Source organism: Ailuropoda melanoleuca, chromosome 2 (assembly GCF_002007445.2).
Source record: "Ailuropoda melanoleuca isolate Jingjing chromosome 2, ASM200744v2, whole genome shotgun sequence".
NCBI classification, from domain to species: Eukaryota; Metazoa; Chordata; class Mammalia; order Carnivora; family Ursidae; genus Ailuropoda; species Ailuropoda melanoleuca.
Window position 1 is genome coordinate 88,637,315 of NC_048219.1, and position 22,394 is coordinate 88,659,708.

General features: G+C 46.5%; 1 protein-coding gene across 4 annotated transcripts in view; it reads left to right on the forward strand.

The window, feature by feature from the left end:
- The window catches only part of TUFT1 (tuftelin 1), a 43,783-nt gene extending 21,389 nt beyond the window's left edge, over positions 1-22,394 (forward strand). For 3 of the 4 annotated variants that reach the window (XM_011225110.3, XM_019799741.2, XM_019799743.2), the window contains 11 exons: positions 1,152-1,253; positions 5,044-5,130; positions 5,694-5,783; positions 7,506-7,571; positions 11,456-11,569; positions 15,334-15,462; positions 16,082-16,176; positions 18,287-18,392; positions 19,465-19,548; positions 20,154-20,254; positions 20,825-22,394. In XM_011225110.3, coding sequence (XP_011223412.1) covers positions 1,152-1,253; positions 5,044-5,130; positions 5,694-5,783; positions 7,506-7,571; positions 11,456-11,569; positions 15,334-15,462; positions 16,082-16,176; positions 18,287-18,392; positions 19,465-19,548; positions 20,154-20,254; positions 20,825-20,891 — 1,041 coding nt within the window. In that variant the 3' untranslated portion in view covers positions 20,892-22,394. The remainder of the gene's footprint in view (positions 1-1,151; positions 1,254-5,043; positions 5,131-5,693; positions 5,784-7,505; positions 7,572-11,455; positions 11,570-15,333; positions 15,463-16,081; positions 16,177-18,286; positions 18,393-19,464; positions 19,549-20,153; positions 20,255-20,824) is intronic. The other variant, XM_011225112.3, reaches the window with a different exon arrangement.

Sequence of the window (22,394 nt, forward strand, 5' to 3'; positions counted from 1 at the left end):
TCTGTAGATAGATACCTATTGTCTTACCTTCTTTCATTTGGAGAATTTCTGTATGCCTTATGAAAATAGGAGTTTGGGGGCGCCTGGGTGGCACAGTCAGTTAAGTGTCCGATTCTTGGTTTCAGCCCCGGTCGTGATCAGATGGTCAGGTGGTGAGGTTGAGCCCTGTATTGGGCTCCGTGCTTAGTGCTTAAATTCCTCTCTCCCTCTGCCCTCCAAGTCTCTCTCTCTCAAACAAGTAAATCTTAAATTCAGCTGCTGTCCTATGGTTTGGTTCAGGAAGGATATCCTAGTCTTGTGAAGTCGTCGGTAGCTTCCTGGTTGGCTGTCAGGTGCAGGAACCCTGGACTGGGGATGCCTTCTCCAAGGCTGGGAAAACGGGAATGCGTGCAGTGTGCTGTAATCTGAGGACCGGGGTGGCCGGCCCTTCTGGAACTGCGTGGAGCAGCGTGCTTTGTCGTCTCTGGTGTGGTATAAAGAGCACTGTCAGAGAACCCTGAGACATCATGCCACCCAGGAGTGACTGATCTTAGGCAAGCTAATGTCACCTCTCCAGACCTCGGCTTTTCTGTCTGTTAAGTGGTGATCAGAAGGCCCACTCCACAGGGCTGGCAAAAGTGTCCCTGTGCCAGCAGTGGACTGTAAAGGTAAGGGGTTATTGTTGCTGTCATTGCCATTATTAGGGCAGCGTGGACATTCTCAGGCTGACTCTACAGAGTGAACTGACAGGAGATGAACTTGAACACTTAGCCCAGAAGTTATCAAGGTTTCTGGACGCGTGAGGCCTCTCCCTCAGCCAGTTCTCCTTCCTTGCTGCTGACTCCCCATGCCAGTGCTGCCTGGAACCATCTCTGCCGCTGCTCAGGATCACGTCCTTTCAGACACACCAGCTGACCTCAGCATTGTGCACTGCTTTGGGGGATGGGGAGACCCCGCTGAAAGGAAAGCTAACCTGCAATTTCTGCTAATTTTCCCCGCCCGGTGTGGCTGCTGTGTGGCTCTGGTAGAGGTTCTGAAATGAATTTCACAGGGGAAATCAGACTAACCCTTTACGTCTTCTAAGGAGCAGGTATTCTGCATTGGTCAAGGGGCGGAAGTTCTGGGCTTGTCATGATTTCTGAGCCATTTCTCTCTCTTTCTCTCTCTGGCAGGCGGGCAGAAAGACCTATGCGATGGTGTCTGGCCGCTCAACTGGTCATTCCCTGGCCTCAGAACTGGTGGAGTCCAATGATGGACACGAGGAGATCATTAAGGTAAGCTTTAGTTCACCTCCCCTCTTTTTCTCCCCTCCTCCTCCTTACAGGCGTGCGAGAGGGAGCAGCTGACTTTGCCACAGGGTTTGACTGTGGTTTGACTAGGAGGAACCAGACTTGTAATGCTAGTTCCTGGGTATTTTCCTGGAAAGATCTTAATTAACACCAGGAGACCGTAGTCAGTGTGTGCAACGCAGCCCCAGGCATGAGGATGGATGAGATGCCCTTTCTAGGTGCCTACCCCCCTACCCATAGTTAGCTGCTGGAGGTGGTGGAGAGAGGTGGGAGGTGTGTCTAGGGAACTTACTATTTTTTTTGTTGTTGTTTAATAAAACAATTATTGTTACTCCTTTTCTAAAAACAGCTCTTTGAGATATAATTCACATACCATACAATCAATTCAGTTACAGTGTACAAATCAGGTTTTTAATATGTTCACAGATTGTGCAATCATCACCACTATTAATTCCAGAGCATTTTCGGTCACTCCTTCCTGCTCCTGGCAATCACCAGTCTGTTCTCTATCTCCATGGATTTGCCTCTTCTAGATATCTCACATAAATGGAATCCTAGAACATGTGGCCTTTGTGTCTGGCTTCTTTCACTTCTATCACTTTCACTTAATAGTTTCAAGACCCAGCCGTGTTGTAACATATGTCAGTACTTAATCCTTTTAATGGTTAAATAACATTCCCTTGAATGGATATATCACATTTTGTTAGCCACTCATCAGTTGGTGGACATTTGGGTGTTTCTGCTGTCTGGCTGTTTTGAATACTGCTGCTATGAATATTCAGGTGCAGGTTTTTGTGTGAACATATGTTCTCAGTTTTCTTGGTATATACCTAGGAGCGGAATTGCTAGGTCATTTGGTAACTCTATATTTACTCTTTTGAGGAGCTACCAGACTTTTTCTCAAAACATTTGTTCCATTTTATACTCCCACCAGCAATGTAGGAGGGTTCCAGTTTCTTTGTATCCTTACGGACACTTGTTATGTGTCTTTTTGATTATAACCATCCTATTGCATGTGAAGCCATATCTTATGGTTTTCATTTGCATTTCCCTGATGACATGCTTTCATTTGCTTATTGCCTATTTGTGTATCTTCTTTGGAGAAATATTTATCCAAATCCTTTGCCCGTTTAAAAATTAAATTGTGTTTAAAGAGTTTCTATGTAGGTACAAGTGATGAATGTGGCTACACTTTTCCATGGTGTTACCTTTGCTATATTTGAATTTTTAAATAGCAGTGAATAGTAAAAAAAAAACTTTTAATGATGATTGATTAAATTTGCCAAAAAGAGTTTGGACATATGAATATTATAAATAAAACATTGTCATTTTTGTTAAAAGAAGTCAATTGTGTTTTCATTTTCGACGTGTAAGGGTTCCTTATATATTCTGGATACTAACTAGACTCTTATGATATATGACTTGGAAATATTTTTTAAAAAATTTTCCACTCTGTGTTTTGTTTTGTTTTTTACTTTCTTAATGATGTCCTTTGAAACAAAAGTTTTAATTTGCTGAAATCCAAGTTCTGTATTTTTTTTTTTGTTGTGTTTTTGGTGTCATATCTAAGAAGGTTTTGCCTAACCCAAGGTAGCAAAGATTTATTCCTATATTTTCTTCATAGAACTATAGTTTTAGCTCTTACGAATAGGTCTGCGATCCATTTTAGATTAATTTTTGTGTATGGTATAAAGAAGAGGTCCAATTTCATTCTTTTCCATGTGGATATCCATTTGTACCAGCATCATTTGTTGGAAAAAACCGTTATTTCCACATTGAATTGACTTGGCATCCTGTCAAAAATCAGTTTAGTGTATTTTTATTGTATTATTATCGTTTCTGGACTCTCATTTGTATTCCATTGTTTTATGTGTCTCTCCTAATGCCAGTTCCACACTGCCTTAATTACTGTAGCTCTGTGATTTTTGTTAACATTTTATTAATATTGGGACGCCTGGGTGGCCAGTCTGTTAAGCATCTGCCTTCAGCTCAGGTCATGATTCCAGGGTCCTGGGATCGAGCCCCGCATGGGGCTCCCCGCTCAGCGAGGAGCCTGCTTCTCCCTCTGCTTGTGCGCTTGTGCTCACTCTCTGGAAAATAAATAAAATCTTAAAAAAAAAATTTTGTTAATAATTATTAATATTTGTAATTTTGCTATTTTTCAGGATTGTTTTAGCTATTCAGAGTCCTTTGTATTTTTATATGAATTTTAGGATCAGTCAGTTTCTGCAAAGAAGCCAGCTTGGATTTTGATAGGGATTATGTTGAAACTGTAGATCGATTTGGGAAGTATTACCATCTTAACAATATTAAGTTTTCCAATCCATGGAAATGGGATGTTTGTTTATTTTTTAGGTGTTCTTTTATTTTTTTCAACAATGTTCTATAATTTTCAGAATACAAGTCTTGAACTTTGTTAAATTTATTTCTAAGAATTTTTTCTTTTTAAACTTTTTATTTAAATTCAATTTAATTAACATACAATGTATTATTAGTTTCAGGGGTAGAATTTAGTGATTCATCAGTTGCATATAACACCCAGCGCTCAATACATCAAGTGCTCTCCTTAATGCCCATCACCCAATTATGCCATCCCCCTACCCACCTCCCCTCCAGCAGCCCTCAGTTTGTTTCCTAAAGTTAAGAGTCTCTTACGGTTTGTTTCCCTCTCTGTTTTTATCTTATTTTTCCTTCTGTTCCTCTATGTTTATCTGTTTTGTTTTCTTAAATTCCACATATGAGTGAAATCATATGGTATTTGTCTTTCTCTGACTTATTTCACTTAGCATAATACCCTCTAGTTCCATCTACATAATATTTTTTCTTTTTGTTGCTATTGTAAATAGAATTGTTTTTAAATTTCATTTCAGATTGTCCCCTGCTAGTGTATAGAAATACAGTTATTTTTTGTATATTGATCTTATATCCTACGACCTTGTTACAACCTCTAATAGTTTTTTCGTGGATCCCTTAGCATACTCTATATAAATGATCACGTGTTCTGCAAATGGAGATAGTTTTCCTCTTTCTTTTCAATCTCAGTGCCTTTAATTAATTTCTTTTTCTTATTCAGTCATTGCGTGGCCCTTAAAGAAAGCAAAACTACCCCATAATTCTATTGATATAATCATTGTTGTTACTACTTTATCGTGTATCCTCTCATTTTCCTATATGTGTGTGTTTTTTCAAAAGTTAAATTGTATTATATACGTTCTATTCTGCAATTTGCTCGCCCCCCCCACAACACTTTAATGTTGGTTTATAACATCTTCTGTGTCTATAAATGTAAATGTCTGGAATTCTACTGGTTGCATTAGTATGCTGTTATGGACATACCACAGTTTAATCCCCCGTTGTGGACATTATGCCTGTTTCCATTTTTGCAATCATAAACGATATTTTGCTGAACATGTTACTAAATTGTGCATGTGTTTTATAATATAGGTAATAAATATTTTCCTAATTGTAAAAGATTCACGCATGTATAGAGAAGAATGTGTAAATCTCTTTTTACAACTTCCTTTGCATAAATTTACATATATCTGTGAGTGTTTATACCAGTTTGGCTAAAGTTATTTCATGATAAATTTCCAGAAGGAGATCTGATAGGTCAAAGAGTAAGCATAGTTCTAAGCCTTCTGATTTGAATCATCGAATTGCCGCGCAGAAGGGCAGTAATAATTTACCTTCCCACCAGCAGTGTATGAACCTGCCTATGTGGAATTAACTTACCAGGAAGTTCCTTAACTAAATAGTATTGTTTTCCTTCTTGCAGGTGTACTTGAAGGGGAGGTCTGGAGATAAGATGATCCATGAGAAGAATATCAACCAGCTGAAGAGTGAGGTGCAGTATATCCAGGAGGTGGGTACCCCTCCCACTGTGGGAACCTCCCATTTTTTTGGCTCCCTTCTTTTGTGGGGTCTGGTTCTCTCCCATCTGCTCCCTTCCTACCCAAAATGCCACCAGGCCCCTTGAGTCAAATATTATCTCCGACCCTTCCATTAATCAACCAATCCATTCATCAACACATATTTATTGACTACCATATGCCTAGCACTGCCCCAGCCATCGTCTCTAAAACTGCCCGTCTCTTTTCCCCAGCTTTTCCTGACCGCTGGCTCCTGTTGGCTCCTTGGCACTCGCCGTCATGTAATAATATATTACATGTTTCACTTGTTTGCCTTTTGCATTGTGTATTGTGTGTCTCTGCAACACGAATGTTAGCTCCGGCAGGGCAGGGTTTCTTGTGTGTGTAGGAGGCACTGAGCCGTAGCCCCACTTGTCTGGGGTCCCTGTTCCCCAGCCAGTGCTAAGGACAGTACCTGGCTCAGAGAAGTATGGGTCGGGGATGGGCACAAAGCTGGGTGAGTTGGTATCTCTCTTTCCTTTTCCCAAAGCTAAGGCTTCTTGCCCTCCCCTCCCAGGCCCGGAACTGCCTGCAGAAGCTCCGGGAGGACATAAGTAGCAAGCTTGACAGAGATCCAGGAGATTCTCTCCAGGGACAGGAGATACAGGTAATAGGAAATGGTCAATGGTCGGATCTTCACTGAAGAGGTTGTGCCGGGCAGTCCCATCTGCCAGTCACGCAGTGGGTGCTGAGTCTCCCCCCACTGGCAGGAAAGGTGTGAGTACAGGCCATGTTGGCTTCTCAGAGCACTCACGACCTTGTTAGTGCTCTCCAGCAGGTGGGCACTTGCGATTACACGTATCAGCCTATACAGAAGTGTACCTGTTCCGAAAACACTGTATAAAAATGGACTATGTGGGGCGCCTGTGTGGCTCAGTCGTTAAGCGTCTGCCTTCGGCTCAGGGCCTGATCCCAGGGTCCTGGGATCGAGCCCTGCATCAGGCTGCTCCGTTGGGAGCCTGCTTCTTCCTCTCCCACTCCCCCTGCTTGTGTTCCCTCTCTCGCTGGCTGGCTGTCTGTCAAATAAATAAATAAATAAAATCTTTAAAAAAAAGTGGACTTTACGTAAATAAAATTACCATTAAGTTCTGCAAAACCTCTTCTCTGTGAGGATTCTGTGATCAGTCTTTCCACAACAGAGTCTTATAAAGCAGACAATTGCCCATAAATGCAAACTTCTCATAAGTCGATCTTGCTTAATTGGGGTGACGCTGTGGTGTGAATTCTCCAATTGGTCTTGGTCCTTGTCTGTTATTTGTGTAAGTAGCTGTCTCGGCCTGGCATGAGAAACTCCTCGAGTTAAGGGTTCACCCCACCCCCATCTCTGTAACCCCACACTCAGCACAGGGTCAAGGATGAAGAAGGTCATCAGTAAATGTCATATTGAACCTACTGAAGAGGTCTTCTTGAGCTAGATGGATAACTCTGGGATCTTGCTTTTTGGCTTTTCTAAAATTGGAGGCTAGAAGTGTCCTCAGGAGAACAGAACTGTCTCTTCCATTGCACCCTCATCCTCCTTTAGCTGCTGAGTTATATCTCCTTCATTTGCATTTCGGTCAGGGATGGGGGTACTAGTCTTTCTGCAGTAGCCCCTGCTCTCGTTCTCCTGAGGGAAACAGTGACCTGGCAGCTAGTGGCAGCAAGGTTCCTCTCTGGCGCGAGCGTCGATGAGGCTTGTGTGGTGATTCCCCCTAATTTGTTTTGCTGTGACTGAAGGTAGGACTTTCACTGCCGGAGCTCACCTCTGGCTGCTGGGAGGTGCTTTGTCAGGTGACTGAAGAGCCTGATGTGCTCGGAGACTGGCCCAAAAGTCCAGGGCCCTTGCTTGCACAGACCAGCAGTCGTATGACGAATAATCAGGCTTTGGGTTGGACAGGATTGCAGCAAAAGCCGCTTCACCTTTCGCTTTATGCTTCATCAAACCTTGTCAGGATCCCCAAGGGGCAACGGAAGCTCTTTGTTGGTGGCAGGCAGCTGCTTGTATTCCCTGGGCTTCCAGGAGTCAGCCTGCTGAAAGGTTTTAGCCTGAGGTTCCCTTCATCCTCCCTATAGGGCTAGAGTGTTCCCTTTCAAGGCCACACACGTTTCTCCACTCCCCCTCCTCTCCATTTTCCACAGAGCACTCAGTCTTTTTTCCCTTCCTGCCTGCCTTCCTACTCACCTTCCTTCCTTTTTTTTTCCTCCCCCTCCTTCACTTCCCCTTCCTCTTCTTTCTCTGTCTTCCTCCGCCTCTTTTATTCTATCTCAGATTTGTGATCGTAGGAGATTAATGTTTTAAAGTTGGTTGGTTGGGCTGTTTTAACTACCAATTTTATTTTTCTTTGAACAGGTGGTGTTAGAAAAGGCAAATGGATTAAACCCAAGCTCCACGACCCGGGATAGCAGCCCACCTGAGGTAGGTAACAGGGAAAAGAGCGGTAACTACTTCATAGCCAGGAGGCAGGATATCCTCCTCCCTGATCCCCTTGTTATTGCTCTTTCTGTCTCACTAAATAGAAGAGTAACGTTTGCTGTAAAAATTTCAAACAACGGCGAAACATACAAACCGGAAATTCTCCTTCCCCAGTTCCACTCCTTTGAAGGATACACTGTTAACAGATGGAAGTGGGTGGATCCTTTTAGAGCAGTGCTCTTGGCCTTAGCTGCTGATTGGAATGGCCCTGGGACCTTTAAGGAGACAAGCCTGGTGCCAGCCCAAGAGATTGTAATTTAATTGGTCTGAGGTGTGGACTGGGCATCGGGACTTTAAAAAGCTCTTCAGGGGGAGCCTGGCTGGCTCAGTGGGTAGAGCGTATGACTTTTATTTTATTTTATTCTATTCTATTCTATTCTATTCTATTCTATTCTATTCTATTCTATTCTATTTTAATTGATTGAGGGGGTGGCAGAGAGAGGGAGAGAGAATCTTAAGCAGGCTCCACACTCAGAGTGAAGCCCAACTTGGGGCTCAGTCTCACAACTCTGAGATCATGCCCTGAGCTGAAATCAAGAGTTGGAGGCTTAAGTGACTGAGCCCTGAAGGCACTGTGAGCATGCAACTTTTGATGTTGCGGTTATGAGTTTGAGTCCCATGTTGGGTGTGAAGATTACTTAAAAATAAAATCTTAGAGGGGCACCTGGGTGGCTCAATCGTTAAGCGTCTTCCTTCAGCTCAGGGTGTGATCCCAGCTTTCTGGGATCGAGCCCCGCATCAGGCTCCTCCACTGGGAGCCTGCTTCTTCCTCTCCCACTCCCCCTGCTGTGTTCCCTCTCTCGCTGGCTGTTTCTCTCTGTCAAATAAATAAATAAAATCTTTTAAAAAAGAAATAAAATCTTAGAAAAAAGAAAAAATATCTCTTTAGGTGATTCTAATGTCTGGCCAAAGCTGAGTATCAGTGTTCTAGCATATTTTTCTTTTCTTTTTTTTCTTTTTCTATTTTTTTAAGATTTTATTTCTGGGGACTCCTGGGTGGCTCAGTCTGTTAAGTGTCTGCCTTTAGCTCAGATTGTGATCCTGGAGTCCTGGGATCAGTCCTATATTGGTCTTCTTGCTCAGCAGGGAGCCTGCTTCTCCCTCTGCCTGACACTCCCACTGCTTGTGCTCTCTCTCTTTCTATCTTTCTGACAAAAGAATAAATAAAATCTTAAAAAAAAAAAAGTTTTGTTTTGTTTTGTTTTTAATAATCTCTACACCCAAGGTAGGGCTCAAACTTGCAACCGCGAGATCAAGAGTCATATGCTCCACTGACTGAGCCAGCCAGGCACCCTTCTAGTGTATTTTTCTTTATTTTTTGTAAAGTTTTACTTACTTAAGTAAACTCTACACTCAACATGGGGCTCGAATTCACGACCCAGAGATCAAGCGTCTCATGCTCTTCTGACTGAGCCAGCCAGGCACGCTGCTAGTGTATTTTTCTATACACAGACCACCATATCTAAATACCAAATGCATGCATATTTGTATATATATTAATATATACATACACACCATAGATACATGTATAAATACATGTGTGTAATATACACATACTTTGCACAGGGTCATGATAAATACAGTTTTCCTTGCTTGCTTTTCAGTTGTTTTAAACTGATAGCCTTCTATCAACTTAAAGTCTATTAAATAATTTGTAGCCGTCTTTCTATGTTAGTATGTGTATATCCACCTCATTCTTTTGAATAATGACATGCAGTATTTCTCTCCATGGCTGTCTTTATTTATTTATTTTTAAAAATCCCAGTATAGTTAACATACAGTGTTATATTAGTTTCAGGTGTACAGTATAGTGATTCAACAATCCTATGTGTCAGCCAGTGCTCATCATGGCTGTCCTTTTTGAAAAAAATTTCCCCCCAGCTTTATTGAGGTAGAGTTGACAAATAAACATGGCTATACTTATTTAAAAAAAAAAAAAAAAGGCCTTTGTGTTTTTTTTTTTTTTTCGACAGAGATAGAGACAGCTCCTCCTCATAGCGGAGGAGCCTGATGTGGGGCTCGATCCCATAATGCCGGGATCACGCCCTGAGCCGAAGGCAGAAGCTTAACCGCTGTGCCACCCAGGTGCCCCAAAAAAGGCCTTTGTTATTGTATTTTTTTGTGATTATGTAGTAAGATATGCTTATTGTAGAAAATTTAGGAAATTCAGAAACACAGAAATGTGGAAGAAGAAAAAAATGTCATTAGAATCTACCCACAGAAAAACCACAGTTTGAAATGCAAATATACGTATTCTGATATCGAGATTATACTGTATATAGCAGTTCTTTCTGTTTGTTTCTTTTGTTTGGGTGGGGTTTTTTGTTTAGTTTTGTTTTTTGGATTTTTTTTCCTGGCCCTTGAACGCAGGGCTGAATCAGATCTACCCATCCCTTCAGGGGTTATTATCATCTCTGGCCTCGTAAAGGCTTTTTTCTTTTTTTTTTTTTTTTTTGCCTCTCCCCTCCCCAGCCAAAAGGTATACATTCTGATATATTCAGTGTATGGTTTAGATACGCCTATGAGTATGTTTTCAATTCCATAATGGATTCGTGCTACATTTCTGTTGTGTCCTTTTGGAGGGTCTACCCACGTTGCTCTGCTTAAATCTAGTGTGTTTCTGACTCCTACATGCAAAGTTTTGTAACTACCTTTTTTCTCTTCATATTATACCATGACAATTTTCCATGTCGTGAAACAGTCTTATAAGAACACCATTTGAAACAAGCACACAGTGGTTATGCCCCAGGAGCCTTTGAAATATTCTCACCAGCCCCGCAGCTTACGTGCAGGTCTAGGGGAGTCGACTGGATCACTTCTTGATGGCTGGAGTTCGGCGTGTTGTGATTTTAGCCACTCTCGTTAGATGTGCAATTTGAATCTTTTCCCTTCCCCTGAATCACCATGTTTGGCAAGTGTGCTGCTGGCAACAGGTTATAACACCTGGTGCTATTTGTTCAGCTTTGTGTTCTGACAAGCTCTCAGCCCTCCTGGAAATTATCTTATTTTTGAGGCAGCCTGTAAGGCAGGGCACGGGAAGGAGGCTTCTCGCTGCTTCACAGAGAGAGGAAGGCCCATTGGACTCAGTGGTCGCACAGCCACTGGGACCCTGTTGGCCGCCTCTTACTTGAGAGCTCCGTGCTTCCTAATGTGCAAGATAGGGACAGATTTTTCTGTCAGACTCTCTGGGAGCTGGTAACTGAAATGTCTGGTGCCTGTGCGGCGGAGGTGGGGGCAAGACCCCACATGCCAGCTCAGCGTTAACCACCAACCTGCGGTTGGGTGTGTCTGGGGAGAGACTCGTGGTAACCTCGACAAAGACACCTTTTCTCACATCATCAGATTCCTGGAGTCACTGGGTGCTTTTGCTCTAAACCTGCCTGTCCATCAGTAGCCCTCTGTGTGCTGATTTCTGTGCTAGGTCACAGAAGACCAAGATGTGCCTTCGGGTGCGGCACAGTCCCTGCCCTTGGGCACTGTAGTCTAAAGGGGAACGCGTCCCCGCTGTCAGAGAACTCTGGTCTGGTGGCAGCAGGGCCTACAGGTGAGGCTGGCATAAGCATACCTGTGAATCAGTTGATAACCTGTATAAAAATTACTGAGTGTGTCCTATAATCATGCGGTGATTTGAGGCTAGTTGAGTTCCTTAGGATATGAAGAAAGAGTGTTTTTGCGTGAGTAACTCAGAGCTCCTGGGTACCCAAGACTAACTCTCGCCTTGAGTGTTGTGAGGGTGGTCTGGACAAGAGGACCCAAGTGTGCGTGCAGGAGACCTTCTCTTACACAGACACAGGGCCCTCACCTTCTCTTCCCTGCTCTGACTGTAGGTAGACACCTATGTAAACGAAGATGCTGAGAGCTTGAGGAGGACTGTGCGGGACCTGCTTGTCAAGCTGCGGGAGGCTGAGCGGCAGCACCAGTCAGACCGTGCAGCTTTTGAGGTAAGATCTGGGATTGGAGGAGAAGGTGCCCCAAGGGTTGGGCTGCTGGATATGGGTGTCAATGACTTAGCATGGACTTCATGTCTTTCTGGCTGTGTGCCATCAACTGGAGAGGCTGGGCTTTGAGGCCTGGGCACTTTCCTGTCTGCTTTCTGCGTTCCCGGACATTTATAGTTTTTGCTGTTCAAGGCTAGCCCATGGTTAAATGTTGGCACTTGGCTCTCTACCGAAGTTGAGTGGTGGTGCTGGTCTGGGATAGCAGGTGACTCAGGGGTTGTTACTCTTACCACAGTATAAATTACTGGGCTCTGGGCACCATGCAGGCAGGGACTGTTGCTGTCAAGGTCGCCCTGCATCCCCACGTCTGGCATAACGCCTGATGTAAGGTGGGTACCTCTTAAGTGTCAACTGGATGAGTGGATGGAACAGTGTGGTTGTGGAAAGATCTGTGCCTGTGGAGTCAGGGGACTTGAAGTCCTGATTTTACTATGCAGAGGTTTGTGATCTTGAATGAGCATTTCAATTATTGTTACAAAAGTAATACTAAATTATTATGGAAGATTAAAAAAGTACCAAAGTCTGGGGGCGCCTGGGTGGCACAGTGGTTAAGCGTCTGCGTTCAGCTCAGGGCGTGATCCCGGCGTTATGGGATCGAGCCCCACATCAGGCTCCTCCACTATGAGCCTGCTTCTTCCTCTCCCACTCTTCCTGCTTGTGTTCCCTCTCTCTGGCTGTCTCTATCTCTGTCAAATAAATAAATAAAATCTTTAAAAAAATAAAAAATAAAAAAGTACCAAAATCTGTAGAGGGTGAAAGCCCCCCCAATTAGAAAGTATGTGAAGTCTTCTATACTTTCCAGAAAATTCTGAGTATAAAATGAGGTACGCTGGGAAAACACGAGGCTTCTGTGTGAGAGTAACCGTCTGTTATCTGCTGTTGTTCATCCGCATGTAAAGTATTTCTGTGTTATAAATACGTAATGATAGGATACGCCCTGCCCAGGCATGCCAGGAGCTGGTCGTAGGAAGAAGACTGAATGCTTCTCTTCCATGGGACTAAGAGAGAGAATTTTTGAGAGGGATATTGAGGGCAGAAAGAGGACACAGGGATAATCAGTTGCCTTTAGAGGAGATCAATTATTTGAGCAAGTAATTTAACCTAAGTATCAGTTCCAAATTATGTAAAAATGGGTCATTTTAAGTATACCTTACAAGTGTGGTCTGTGAATTAAGTGAGGTAAGATATTTATTACTCTGAAGGATTTTAGAAATATAAGATAACCTGTATTTTTCTTAGTGATCAGTTTAGTTAAGTGGGTTTTCCTATCCTAAATAGTTTGGACTTCGCGTGATACTGCGATTTGTTTGGTTTCAGAACAAAGTAGCTGTGCCGTAAAGCCGTTTGCCTCATCTGTTTCAGATTCCACAGTTTGGATAATTGGGTTGACGATGTCTCATTTTGGTGACCAGCTGTTCCCTACCTTCCTGGTACACACCAGGAGGAATGGGAGGTTGAGGCTGTAACACTGACCAGACTCTGAATTTTGGAACGGAATTTCTACACTGAGAGGCGTTATGAAGCAGTGGTTGGTTTTGGCCATCCGTGGAGGGGTCTGCTAGCTCTGGGTGTCAATGCTCTAGCAAAAGGGTCCAGAGTAAAAGCCTAAGGCCAGAAGGTCTGACAGCAGTAGCCACCTGCCCACAGTTTCCCTCAGAAGGGGCTGCCCTTGGTCAGCAGCACCTGCTGTTCCCACTGTTGGGTTGGTTGGCACACCCTGTTATGATTAAGAGGTTCCTTCAGGGCATTGCTGACTGGAGCAACAGGGACAGATGTGGCCGAGGAGTGTTTTTCTTCCTTTGTGATCCCATAGCAGAGTGTGCGGATCAGCCCAGGGCCCATTAACTTTGTGCTCTGAGTACACATCAGCCTGGGTGCAGTATTATGTACAGAAATGAGAGGTTTTGCTTTTGTGTTCCTGTCCATGGGGCTGGCCTGTTCCAGGCTGATATGGGACTTTCGGAGGCTTTTCTCAGTCTTTGCTAGCGAATGAGACTCTCTGATGTACTTTTCTGAACCAGGAGGTAGCAAGGGCAAGACTGTCAATTACCATGAAAACAACCTGCCAGTAAGCGTGGGTTTCCTGGTCTCCCAGCAGCAGCTTGCTGTCAGGAAGGGATCACAAAGAGTTTGCTCTGCACAGGGCTGGTGTGCAGCATGGATGGGTCCCATCACACATCATCCTGTGCTTTGCTTTCTCTTCCCGGATTCTGACTTTGGGAGGAGTCAGACAAACTGGCCACTTCGGTGTTCTGTTTTCCCAGGACTGCATGGGCTTTTGGGAGGTTATGTGGATTCTTTTTTTAGTCACTGACTGGGGAGTCCGTGTGGGGTAGCTGGGAAGAATTGAAATGGATGATGAAGTCACTATGTTTTAGCATTAGCTCTGTTATTCCCTAGCTATGTACCTTGGGTAGATCAGTTGACTGTTAGTTGCGAAAGGAAAGGATTGGACTAGATGAACACCAATTCCACTCACAACGTTAGCGAGCGTTAACTGTGTGCTAAGTACTATGCTGAGCTCTGGAAATGTAATGGTACCCAAGGTCCCTGCTGATGGCCCACTGGGGAGTGCACACAAGTGACTGGGCAAAATCCACTTGATGCTATAAGAGGGAAGGCCACACAATGGAAGGACTCCTCACCGGGCGTGGAGGCTTCTGGAGGAAAGGGTATCTAAGCTGAGACCTGAAGTTGGCATGTGGGAGGAAGAGAGGCAAGTTCCTCCTTAATTTTTCATTCTAAAATTCTGCTTCTATCTCTCCCAGATTGGCTTATCATCTTGGATATGGAGCAATTCTTCCTGGTGCTTAGTTGCCCTTCCAGATGCCATTTGGCCTTTATATGCAGGCTGTAATATTGCTTGATGCGAGGGTGAGGAAGAGGGGGGACACAGAGGGAAGGTTGTGGAGATGTGTTCCCCTGGATTCTTTGTGTTTGCATTTGTAGGAAAGGTACAGCGCTGGGTTAGCTTGGGTGGCACTGACCAACTTGGGAGGAGGGTGTTGAAGAATACTGCCATCTGGAAGGCGCTTATGGGTTCCAGATGTTACTCTAAAGTAGAGCTTGATCAGGGCGCCTGGGTGGTACAGTTAAGTGACTCTTGGCTTCAGCTCAGGTCATGATCTCAGGGTTGTGAGATCGAGCCCCAGGTCGGGCTCTGCACTTAGTGCAAAGTCTGCTTAAGACTTTCTCTCCCTCTCCTGCCCCTCCCCACCTCCCACTCCTCGCACTCTCTCTCTCAAATAAATAAATAAATCTTAAAAAAAAAAAAAGAAGAAAGTAGAGCTTGATCAATGATGTGCCAGTTAACCCTGGAAATGGAGATACCTGCTAGTTTCTCAAGTCATCCTAGAACCATGAATGGGAAAGAGAGGGGTGCCTCCCTTCTCCCATCATTGTGCTCAGGGTCCTGGGTTCTCTCCTAAGGTTTTTTTGTTTCTTTTTTTAAAGATTTTATTTATTCATTTGACAGAGAGAGTGCGAGCACAAGCAGGGGGAGCAGCAGGCAGAGGGAGAGAGAGAAGCAGGCTCCCCGCTGATCAAGGAGCCCAACGTGGGGCTCGATCCCAGGATGCTGGGGTCATGACCTGAGCTGAAGGCGGCTGCTTAACTGACTGAGCCACCCAGGTGCCCTTCTCCTAAGGTTTTTATCCATGTTTGTTCTTTCCCCTCCACCCCCTTGACCCATCCCCATTCTGTCTTAGGTCACACTCAGCCGGTACCAGAGAGAAGCGGAACAGAGTCAAGCGGCCCTTCAGAGAGTGGAGGACAGAGTGGGGCAGAAGGAGGCAGATGTCGGAGAGCTCCAAAAGCGCTTGCTAGGCATGCAGGCGGTAATTGTGGGAGTTCTGCCTACAGGGCCTGAGGGCGGGTGGGGGGGGCGGTGTCCTGGGATTGACTGAGACCACTGTAGTCTGCTTTTCTGAGCAGTTCCAGAAAAACACACTTCATAACTTCCTTAGCAAATACCTTCGAGAACCTTTCAGCCTTTAAGGAACGAGCAGTCTTTCTCAGCTGAGCTTAGCCCTCGGTAACTAGGGTTGAACCCATTTCTATTTCAGCGGGGTGCTCGTAGAGCTGCCCTTTATGGGCTTTTGAAAAGTGTGCTTGAAAAGAAAAGAAAAAAAAAGAGAAAAGACAAAACTGCTCTTAAGGAGCCACTGGGCCTGGTTTCCCGGGACCGGTAGCCATGGCCGGCAGGTGGGCCGGATAATGCAGGGCCAAGCTGTCTGTCCAGGTAGCTGGGTGAGGCTGGGAAGTTTCTGCATGCTGAGGGTGGGAAGGGTTATCCCTGACAGGGGAGGGCGCCCCAGCAAACCAGCTTGGCCTGCTGCTCTTTGGCAGCTGTCCCAGGCCCAATAGGGGCTGAGCCCAGCCCTCAGGCCCCTTTCACCCCAAACGGAAACCATTGCCACCTCTTATCCTAGATTTTCTTCCCTTCGGCCTATCCAGGAACATCAGGCCTTACTGGCAAAGGTTAGGGAAGGGGAAACAGCCCTGGAGGAACTTCATAGCAAGAACACTGACTGCCAAACAGAACGAGAAAAGTAAGGGCCCTTGTTCACCGGGAAGATGGGGTGCAGGGAGGGGAGGGTGGGCCATGCAGCCTGCAGCTCCCGTGGCGGCAGGCCTGGGGAGGAAGCTGGTGCTGATGTCAGATCTTCCCACTCTGACTCATGGGGCGGCTGCTCAGGGTGGGGCCTGCCGAGGGAAATACTGTTTGGGAGGCTGCCGTCTCTGGGGAGTTTGTTCTCCTTGGAGAAAAGGCCTGCGTGGTGTTAGAGCCAAGGTCAAGTGAGAGCTGGTGAAGTCCATGTCGTCGTGGCACCTTACTCCGCAGCCGTCCCACTGGACGTGGATGTGGTAGTGTTGCCACGGTTCCCTCCCCTGAAGACAAACACTTCCCTCCCCTGAAGACAAACACTGATTGAGGGTCAATCAGATAACTTCCTACAAGTCAGGCTTCGAAAAATACAAAAGCAGCTTCATGGAGAGATTCTGAACTTCCTGTCACATGAAGCCCCTCTGGCTGAGAGCCAGCTGTCAGCAGCAGCATGCAGGGGCTTCTGGGATCCTTCCCACTCCAGAGATTTTACAAATTCCCTCTGATCAGAGATCCAAGGCCCTACCAGTGAAACCTACAGAGCAAAGAGTAGGCCATTTTGGACCTTTAAGAATTTGGAAATTTTTTATGCTGCTGGCAATTAATAAATAAGATCTCAAATAGTAAATCGAAGTTGACGTCAGCATATTGGGCCTGCTGTGTCCATGGTATAAGTTGGATCTTTTTAAGTTCAACAGGTGTCACCTGGAGGGCCTTCTGAGGCATTCTAAGATTAACAGACATGATTTTTTTTTTTGAAGATTTTATATATTGACAGAGACAGAGTGAGAGAGAACAAGACAAGCAGGGGGAGGGGCGGCAGGCAGAGGAAGAAGCAGGCTCTCCGCTGAGCAGGAACCCTGCTGTGGGGCTCGATCCCAGCACCCTGGGATCATGACCTGAGCCGAAGGCAGATGCTTAACTGACTGAGCCACCCAGGTGCCCCAGCAGACATGATTCTTGCCCCCTTGGACCCCACAGTCGATGGGGGGCATATTCTCTCCTTTGGGATAACCTCAATCTAGGCATGGGAAATGCAGACATTTTATTGTAGCCTCCTTTTGGGCTTGACGTCATCAAGGAATTGTACTAAAGTACTCTGCACTCCTCCTTCCTCAGCAGTGGTGCTCATGGGCAGGTGACCAAGAGGAAGCATCAGGAGAAACAGACCCAGATAATCCAAAAGGGAGCTTGGGAATGGCAAATGATGGCTATGCACCATAAAAATTGATTTTCTAAATAAAAGGAGACTGAGCAATAGGGCATTGGAGAGCTGAGGGTGGACTCCTAGATTGTTTGAGGCTTAGGGAGGATGTTGGGGCTCAGATTGCATTGTACCCCTCCTCCACCCGCACCAGGAGCTCTGCCCTCCTTCTGGCAGTGGCACCCGTCAGCTTCCTCAGGCAGGAGAGGAAGAGATGGGCACCAGCGGTCCTTCAGAGGTCTGAACTCCTGGACACTTGCCTAGTCGCCGGACCCCTGGGGATCTTGGCCCAGTTGAGAAGAGGCAAAGGATATGGCAGTGTCTGGGAATCAGGGGACTTAGGAACGCACTTGTGTGAAGAGGCTTGAAGGACCCTTAAATCTTATCTCCCTCTTGACATAGAGTCCTTTCCAACAGCTTGATGGCAATGGGTGTCATACTCCCAGTTCCCACTCGAATCTTTCCAGGAAACGAAGAGCTCATCGTACATGAGGCTGTCCATGTTCTGACAGCTTTAATGCTGCGAAAGTCTGTCCTGTGTTAGCATAAGGGCTGCTTCCCTGGACATCTAGCTAGTGGTTCTAGTTGTACCCTCTAGAGCTTTCCAGAGTGACTTATCCATTCGTACCTCTCTGAGAGACAGTTTCTTCGTGCAGACTAGCTGATCTCTAGTGATGCTTCCACCGCGCTGTCCCAAGGTGTCCCGAGCACCTCCTCCTCACGGCAGACACGGGGGCATCAGGCAGAGGGGATCCAGTGCACGGAAGCCCCCAGGCCCAAGGTTCTTCCCGTGACTGGGTGGAGAAGGCATCTTTTCCCCTTGCCTCAGCTTTCTGGTCTTAACGCCCAGGGCTGCCAGGCTGGAAAAGGAAGTGGCTGCGTTGCGGGAGAAGATCCACCACTTGGATGACATGCTGAAAAGCCAGCAGCGCAAAGTGCGGCAAATGATCGAGCAGGTAGGCGGGGCCAGTGTTCCCCGCGGGCCCTCTCGGGGAGCTGCCACTTGGAGCCCAGCCCTGTTTTCCTGTCGAGCCCCTGCTTTTGCTGTTTATTCTCCTGGAGAGCTTGGCTTCTATTCCTTATGCTAAAACATTAATGACTACCGATTCCTAGGTTTGGGTGAGTGGGATTTGCTTTTGTCCCATCTTTCCCCTATGGTTTTAGGCATTTGCCTTCTGCTTTCCAGTGGGAAAAGAAGGAAAAGGTTAGTCTGTGTTACACTTTGAAGACCGCTGGTAAATGAATAATGAAGTCACAATAAACTCACTTATCTGTGTGCAGATTATCAACCTTTGTACCTCACGGCAGATTTTCTGCCTTCCACCCCTGAGCTTTAGGGAGCATACTCAGGATATGGCATTTGGCAGAATTGTCTTGAGAACTTAAAACCCCCTAACTGGGAGGGCGTATTTGTTGCATGTCAGCTCCATGAGGACTAGGATTTTTCTGTTTGGTTCTCTGCTGTTTCCCAGTGTCTAGAACAGAGCTTATCACATAGTAAGCACTCAACAAATATTTCTTTTCTTCTTCTTTTTTTTTTTTTTTTTAGATTTTTATTTATTCATTTGAGAGAGAGAGCACAAGTGGAGGGGAAGGACAGGGGGAGAGGGAGAAGCAGGCTCCCACTGAGCTGGGAGTCTGATGTGCGGCTCAATCCCAGGACCCCGGGATCCTGACCTGAGCCGAAGGCAGGCGCCCAACCAGCTGAGCCACCCAGGTGCCCCAACAAATATTTCTTGAATGAATAGATAATTTGTATTTCCCAACACCCAGTGGAATGGGTTTTGAGCCGTCCATGATTTTGGATCATCAGGGTGGTGTTCTTACAACCCCTCCCCTCACGCCTGGGGTAATCAAGAGCTCAATATTGACTGAAATGGGGCTTTTCTAGAAAAGCCAAGCAAGTCACGTAAGAGGTGCCAAAGTCTGCCTTATGTCTCTGCTGGCTCCCCGTCAGCAGGGTGAAGTTCTGTGAGTGCGTACTGAGTCATTTCAAAGTGAACCCCACTGTCTCCCACATCTTTGTAGCTCCAGAATTCAAAAGCTGTGGTCCAGTCAAAGGACAGCACCATCCAGGAGCTCAAGGAGAAAATCGCCTACCTGGAAGCAGAGGTGTGTGCACGGGGCGGCCCTGGGAAGGGAGCAGGCTCTTGGAAGACAGGACTGTACATAGGGAGGGAGAGATTCTGAAGGGGACTTCGTCCTGTCTGGCTGCTGCTCAGAAGCGAGTGTCTGGGAGGATTGTTGACATTCAGTTCAGTTGAGTCGGTGTTTTCTGAGAAACTTCAGGGAGTTACGACAGTAAAACCGGTCCCCGCTCTAAAGGCGCACATCATCCCTGTGTGAGCCGTGTGCCATGAGCTCAGCGGAGGAGGTGACAGTGGAGCTGGGCTGCGAAGGGACAGGCATTTTGTAGGAGGGGTCTTGTGTTCTCCACAGCTAAGGCGATCAGCTCACGAGTTCTTCTTAGTCTAATTTCCGCCTTTGCTGAGAGCTGGGGAGGACAGCAGGGAACGATCAGTGTCCCACACAATTCTTGAAGGCAGGAAGCAGGAGCGAGAGCTGGAGGAAGAGGGTGGTCGGGGGAGTGGGCACCCGGGTGGTAGCATGCATGGTAGGGGTGGCTGTGACTGCAGCACAAACTGAGGGGCAGAGACCAGAATGAGCGAGTTAAATGTCACAAATGGCCAACTCTGACCCCAGAACTTGTATTACAGAACTTAGAGATGCATGACCGGATGGAACACCTGATAGAAAAGCAGATCAGTCATGGCCACTTTAGCACCCAGACCTGGACCAAGACCGAGAACCTGGGCAGGTGAGGAGGCGTGCCGGTGGGGGGCCCAGGGGAGAAGTGAGGGAAGAGGGATGGAGCTATGGGAAGGAAAGCTTTGGTACTGAGGCAAGGGCAAGGCCCTTTTAAATCCCACTTATGCTCTCAGTCTCTAATCTGACCTGTTCTCCACCTGAACCATTTTCTGACCAAGTCAGAGTAGAGCCTGATAGCACAACCCCAAGGAGGCCCGTGAACAGCCTCTGGATCCGGATGGACCCCCTGAAATTGTGTGCATAAATCATGAAGGTATAGCAAGTGCGTATTTCTAGAGAGAGGGCCTTCTGTTTCCAAGAGACTCACAAAAAGGTCCCAGGCTTTGAAAAAAATCAAGAACCACAGCTAGACCCGCTTCTCAGCTGTTTATGTGCTCCCTGTGTTTCCATCAGCCCTGACCCACCACCCTTCTCTTAGATGCTGCTGACAGTTACTTTTTAAAGTGTTAGAGCCAAGACCTCGGCTGGCACCAAAGTGGAACCCCGGGGGCAAACACGGGAGGTGGCCGTGTGTGGGGCGGGCGACAAGCTGCACTCAGCGTTTCTGACTTTCTTTCAGCGTCAGGATATCCAAGCCCCCCAGCCCTAATAAGCCCATGCCTCTTATCCGAGTGGTGGAAACATGAGCGGAAGGAGCCGGGTGCTGCTGTTGCTGCTGCCTCTCGCCTGCGGAGAAGCCCGACACACCTGTAGGCTGTCGCCCCGACTTTGATCTTCCTGACTGATCCCTGGCTGCACTCGGGGCTGGGGGTTCATGTGTCCCACTGTTTCCAAACCCCTGTCCCCTGTATGCTGGGCAGACAGAGAGTGAACGCCTCCTCTGGACACTGCAGCCCTTTGGAGGACGTTAACGTGCCAGCAAGAGCCGGGGCGGTACCCTCATTCCCGTAGTTACTACTTTTCTCTGTAGCAGAGCCCCCCTTCTCTCGTAGACCAGAGTTCAGCTGCCCCAGAGTCCAGGCCCTCATTGGGTCAGGAGAGGTGGCAAGATTTGCCTCACCCAGTGAAGCCAGAGGCACCGATGTCCACAGCGATGTCCACAAACACAGCTCAGTTCTTAGCAACATTGTTTGTTTTTCCACTTGCTCTGCCCGCAGCCCCTGCTGACCCGGGCCTCCTACAGACAGACACAGGATGACCTGTCATGGCCTGGGCAGAATCAGTGAGCCTCAGCTCTGACTGGCCAGCCTTGTCTTCCTAGGAGAAGGAAATGTACGTTCCGGGAGTAGCTTTTAGTGGAAAGATTCTGTAGGGCCACAGGGAGTTATGTGTGACTTCTCTCTGCTGGGAAGGCTCTCAGCATCTCTTAGGGTTTCCTCCAAGATGCAGTGCAAGGTACACCTCAATCTTCTTGACTCAAGAGCCTAAAAACTGTTTTCGCTGGGTTACGTCAATCTCAGTGAAACTCTGATTGTATTTATTTTGCTAAGTTATTGGTGTTTTTCCTTACATCTCACAATTGATGTAATACCAGAGTTTTACAGCCTTCTCTTGTGGTGTTTGGATTTGCTCCTTGCAGGGAAAGATGTGTTCCCACTGAACTTGTTGATTTCAGAAGTAAATCTTTTTCTCTTTTTCCTGTACCTGCCTCTTTTCCTTCCTCCTTCAAACCTGATCTGAACCTCAGGGAGGCAAGTATGTTTGCCGTGAGGCTTTGGGCTCCGAGTGTGTGTTGTTTGGGGGAAGGAGATAATCGGGACTCTTCTGGGGAGGGATTGAGTTCTTCCCCTAAGCCCTCTGCACCTTCTGTTCCACAGTCAGTCTGTTTTCCTGGCTCCAAATGGCCCTGACACTCATCGTGTTTTCTTTAGGGCTCTTCCTGCAGCCTCAAGGAGGAGATAAGCATCAGAAAGTGGTACTGTAGGGCACAGGAACATTCAGAGTCCACATGGGTCAAGTCTTGAGGTTCTCCTTGGCTCAGAACCAGAAGGCCGAACTCTGTGTGTCAGGACTGGGCCGAAGTGCCGGTGCTGTCCAGAATGCGGTTCTGGTGTTCCTGATTGACTGTACTCGCTGTAAAACAAGGGGGTCCAGATGATCTCCATGGGCCCTTCCAGTTCTGATGTTTTTTCCTGTGGCATATTCTTTGTATGGCAAACTTAATAAAATATATTAATGTGTCTCTTTGA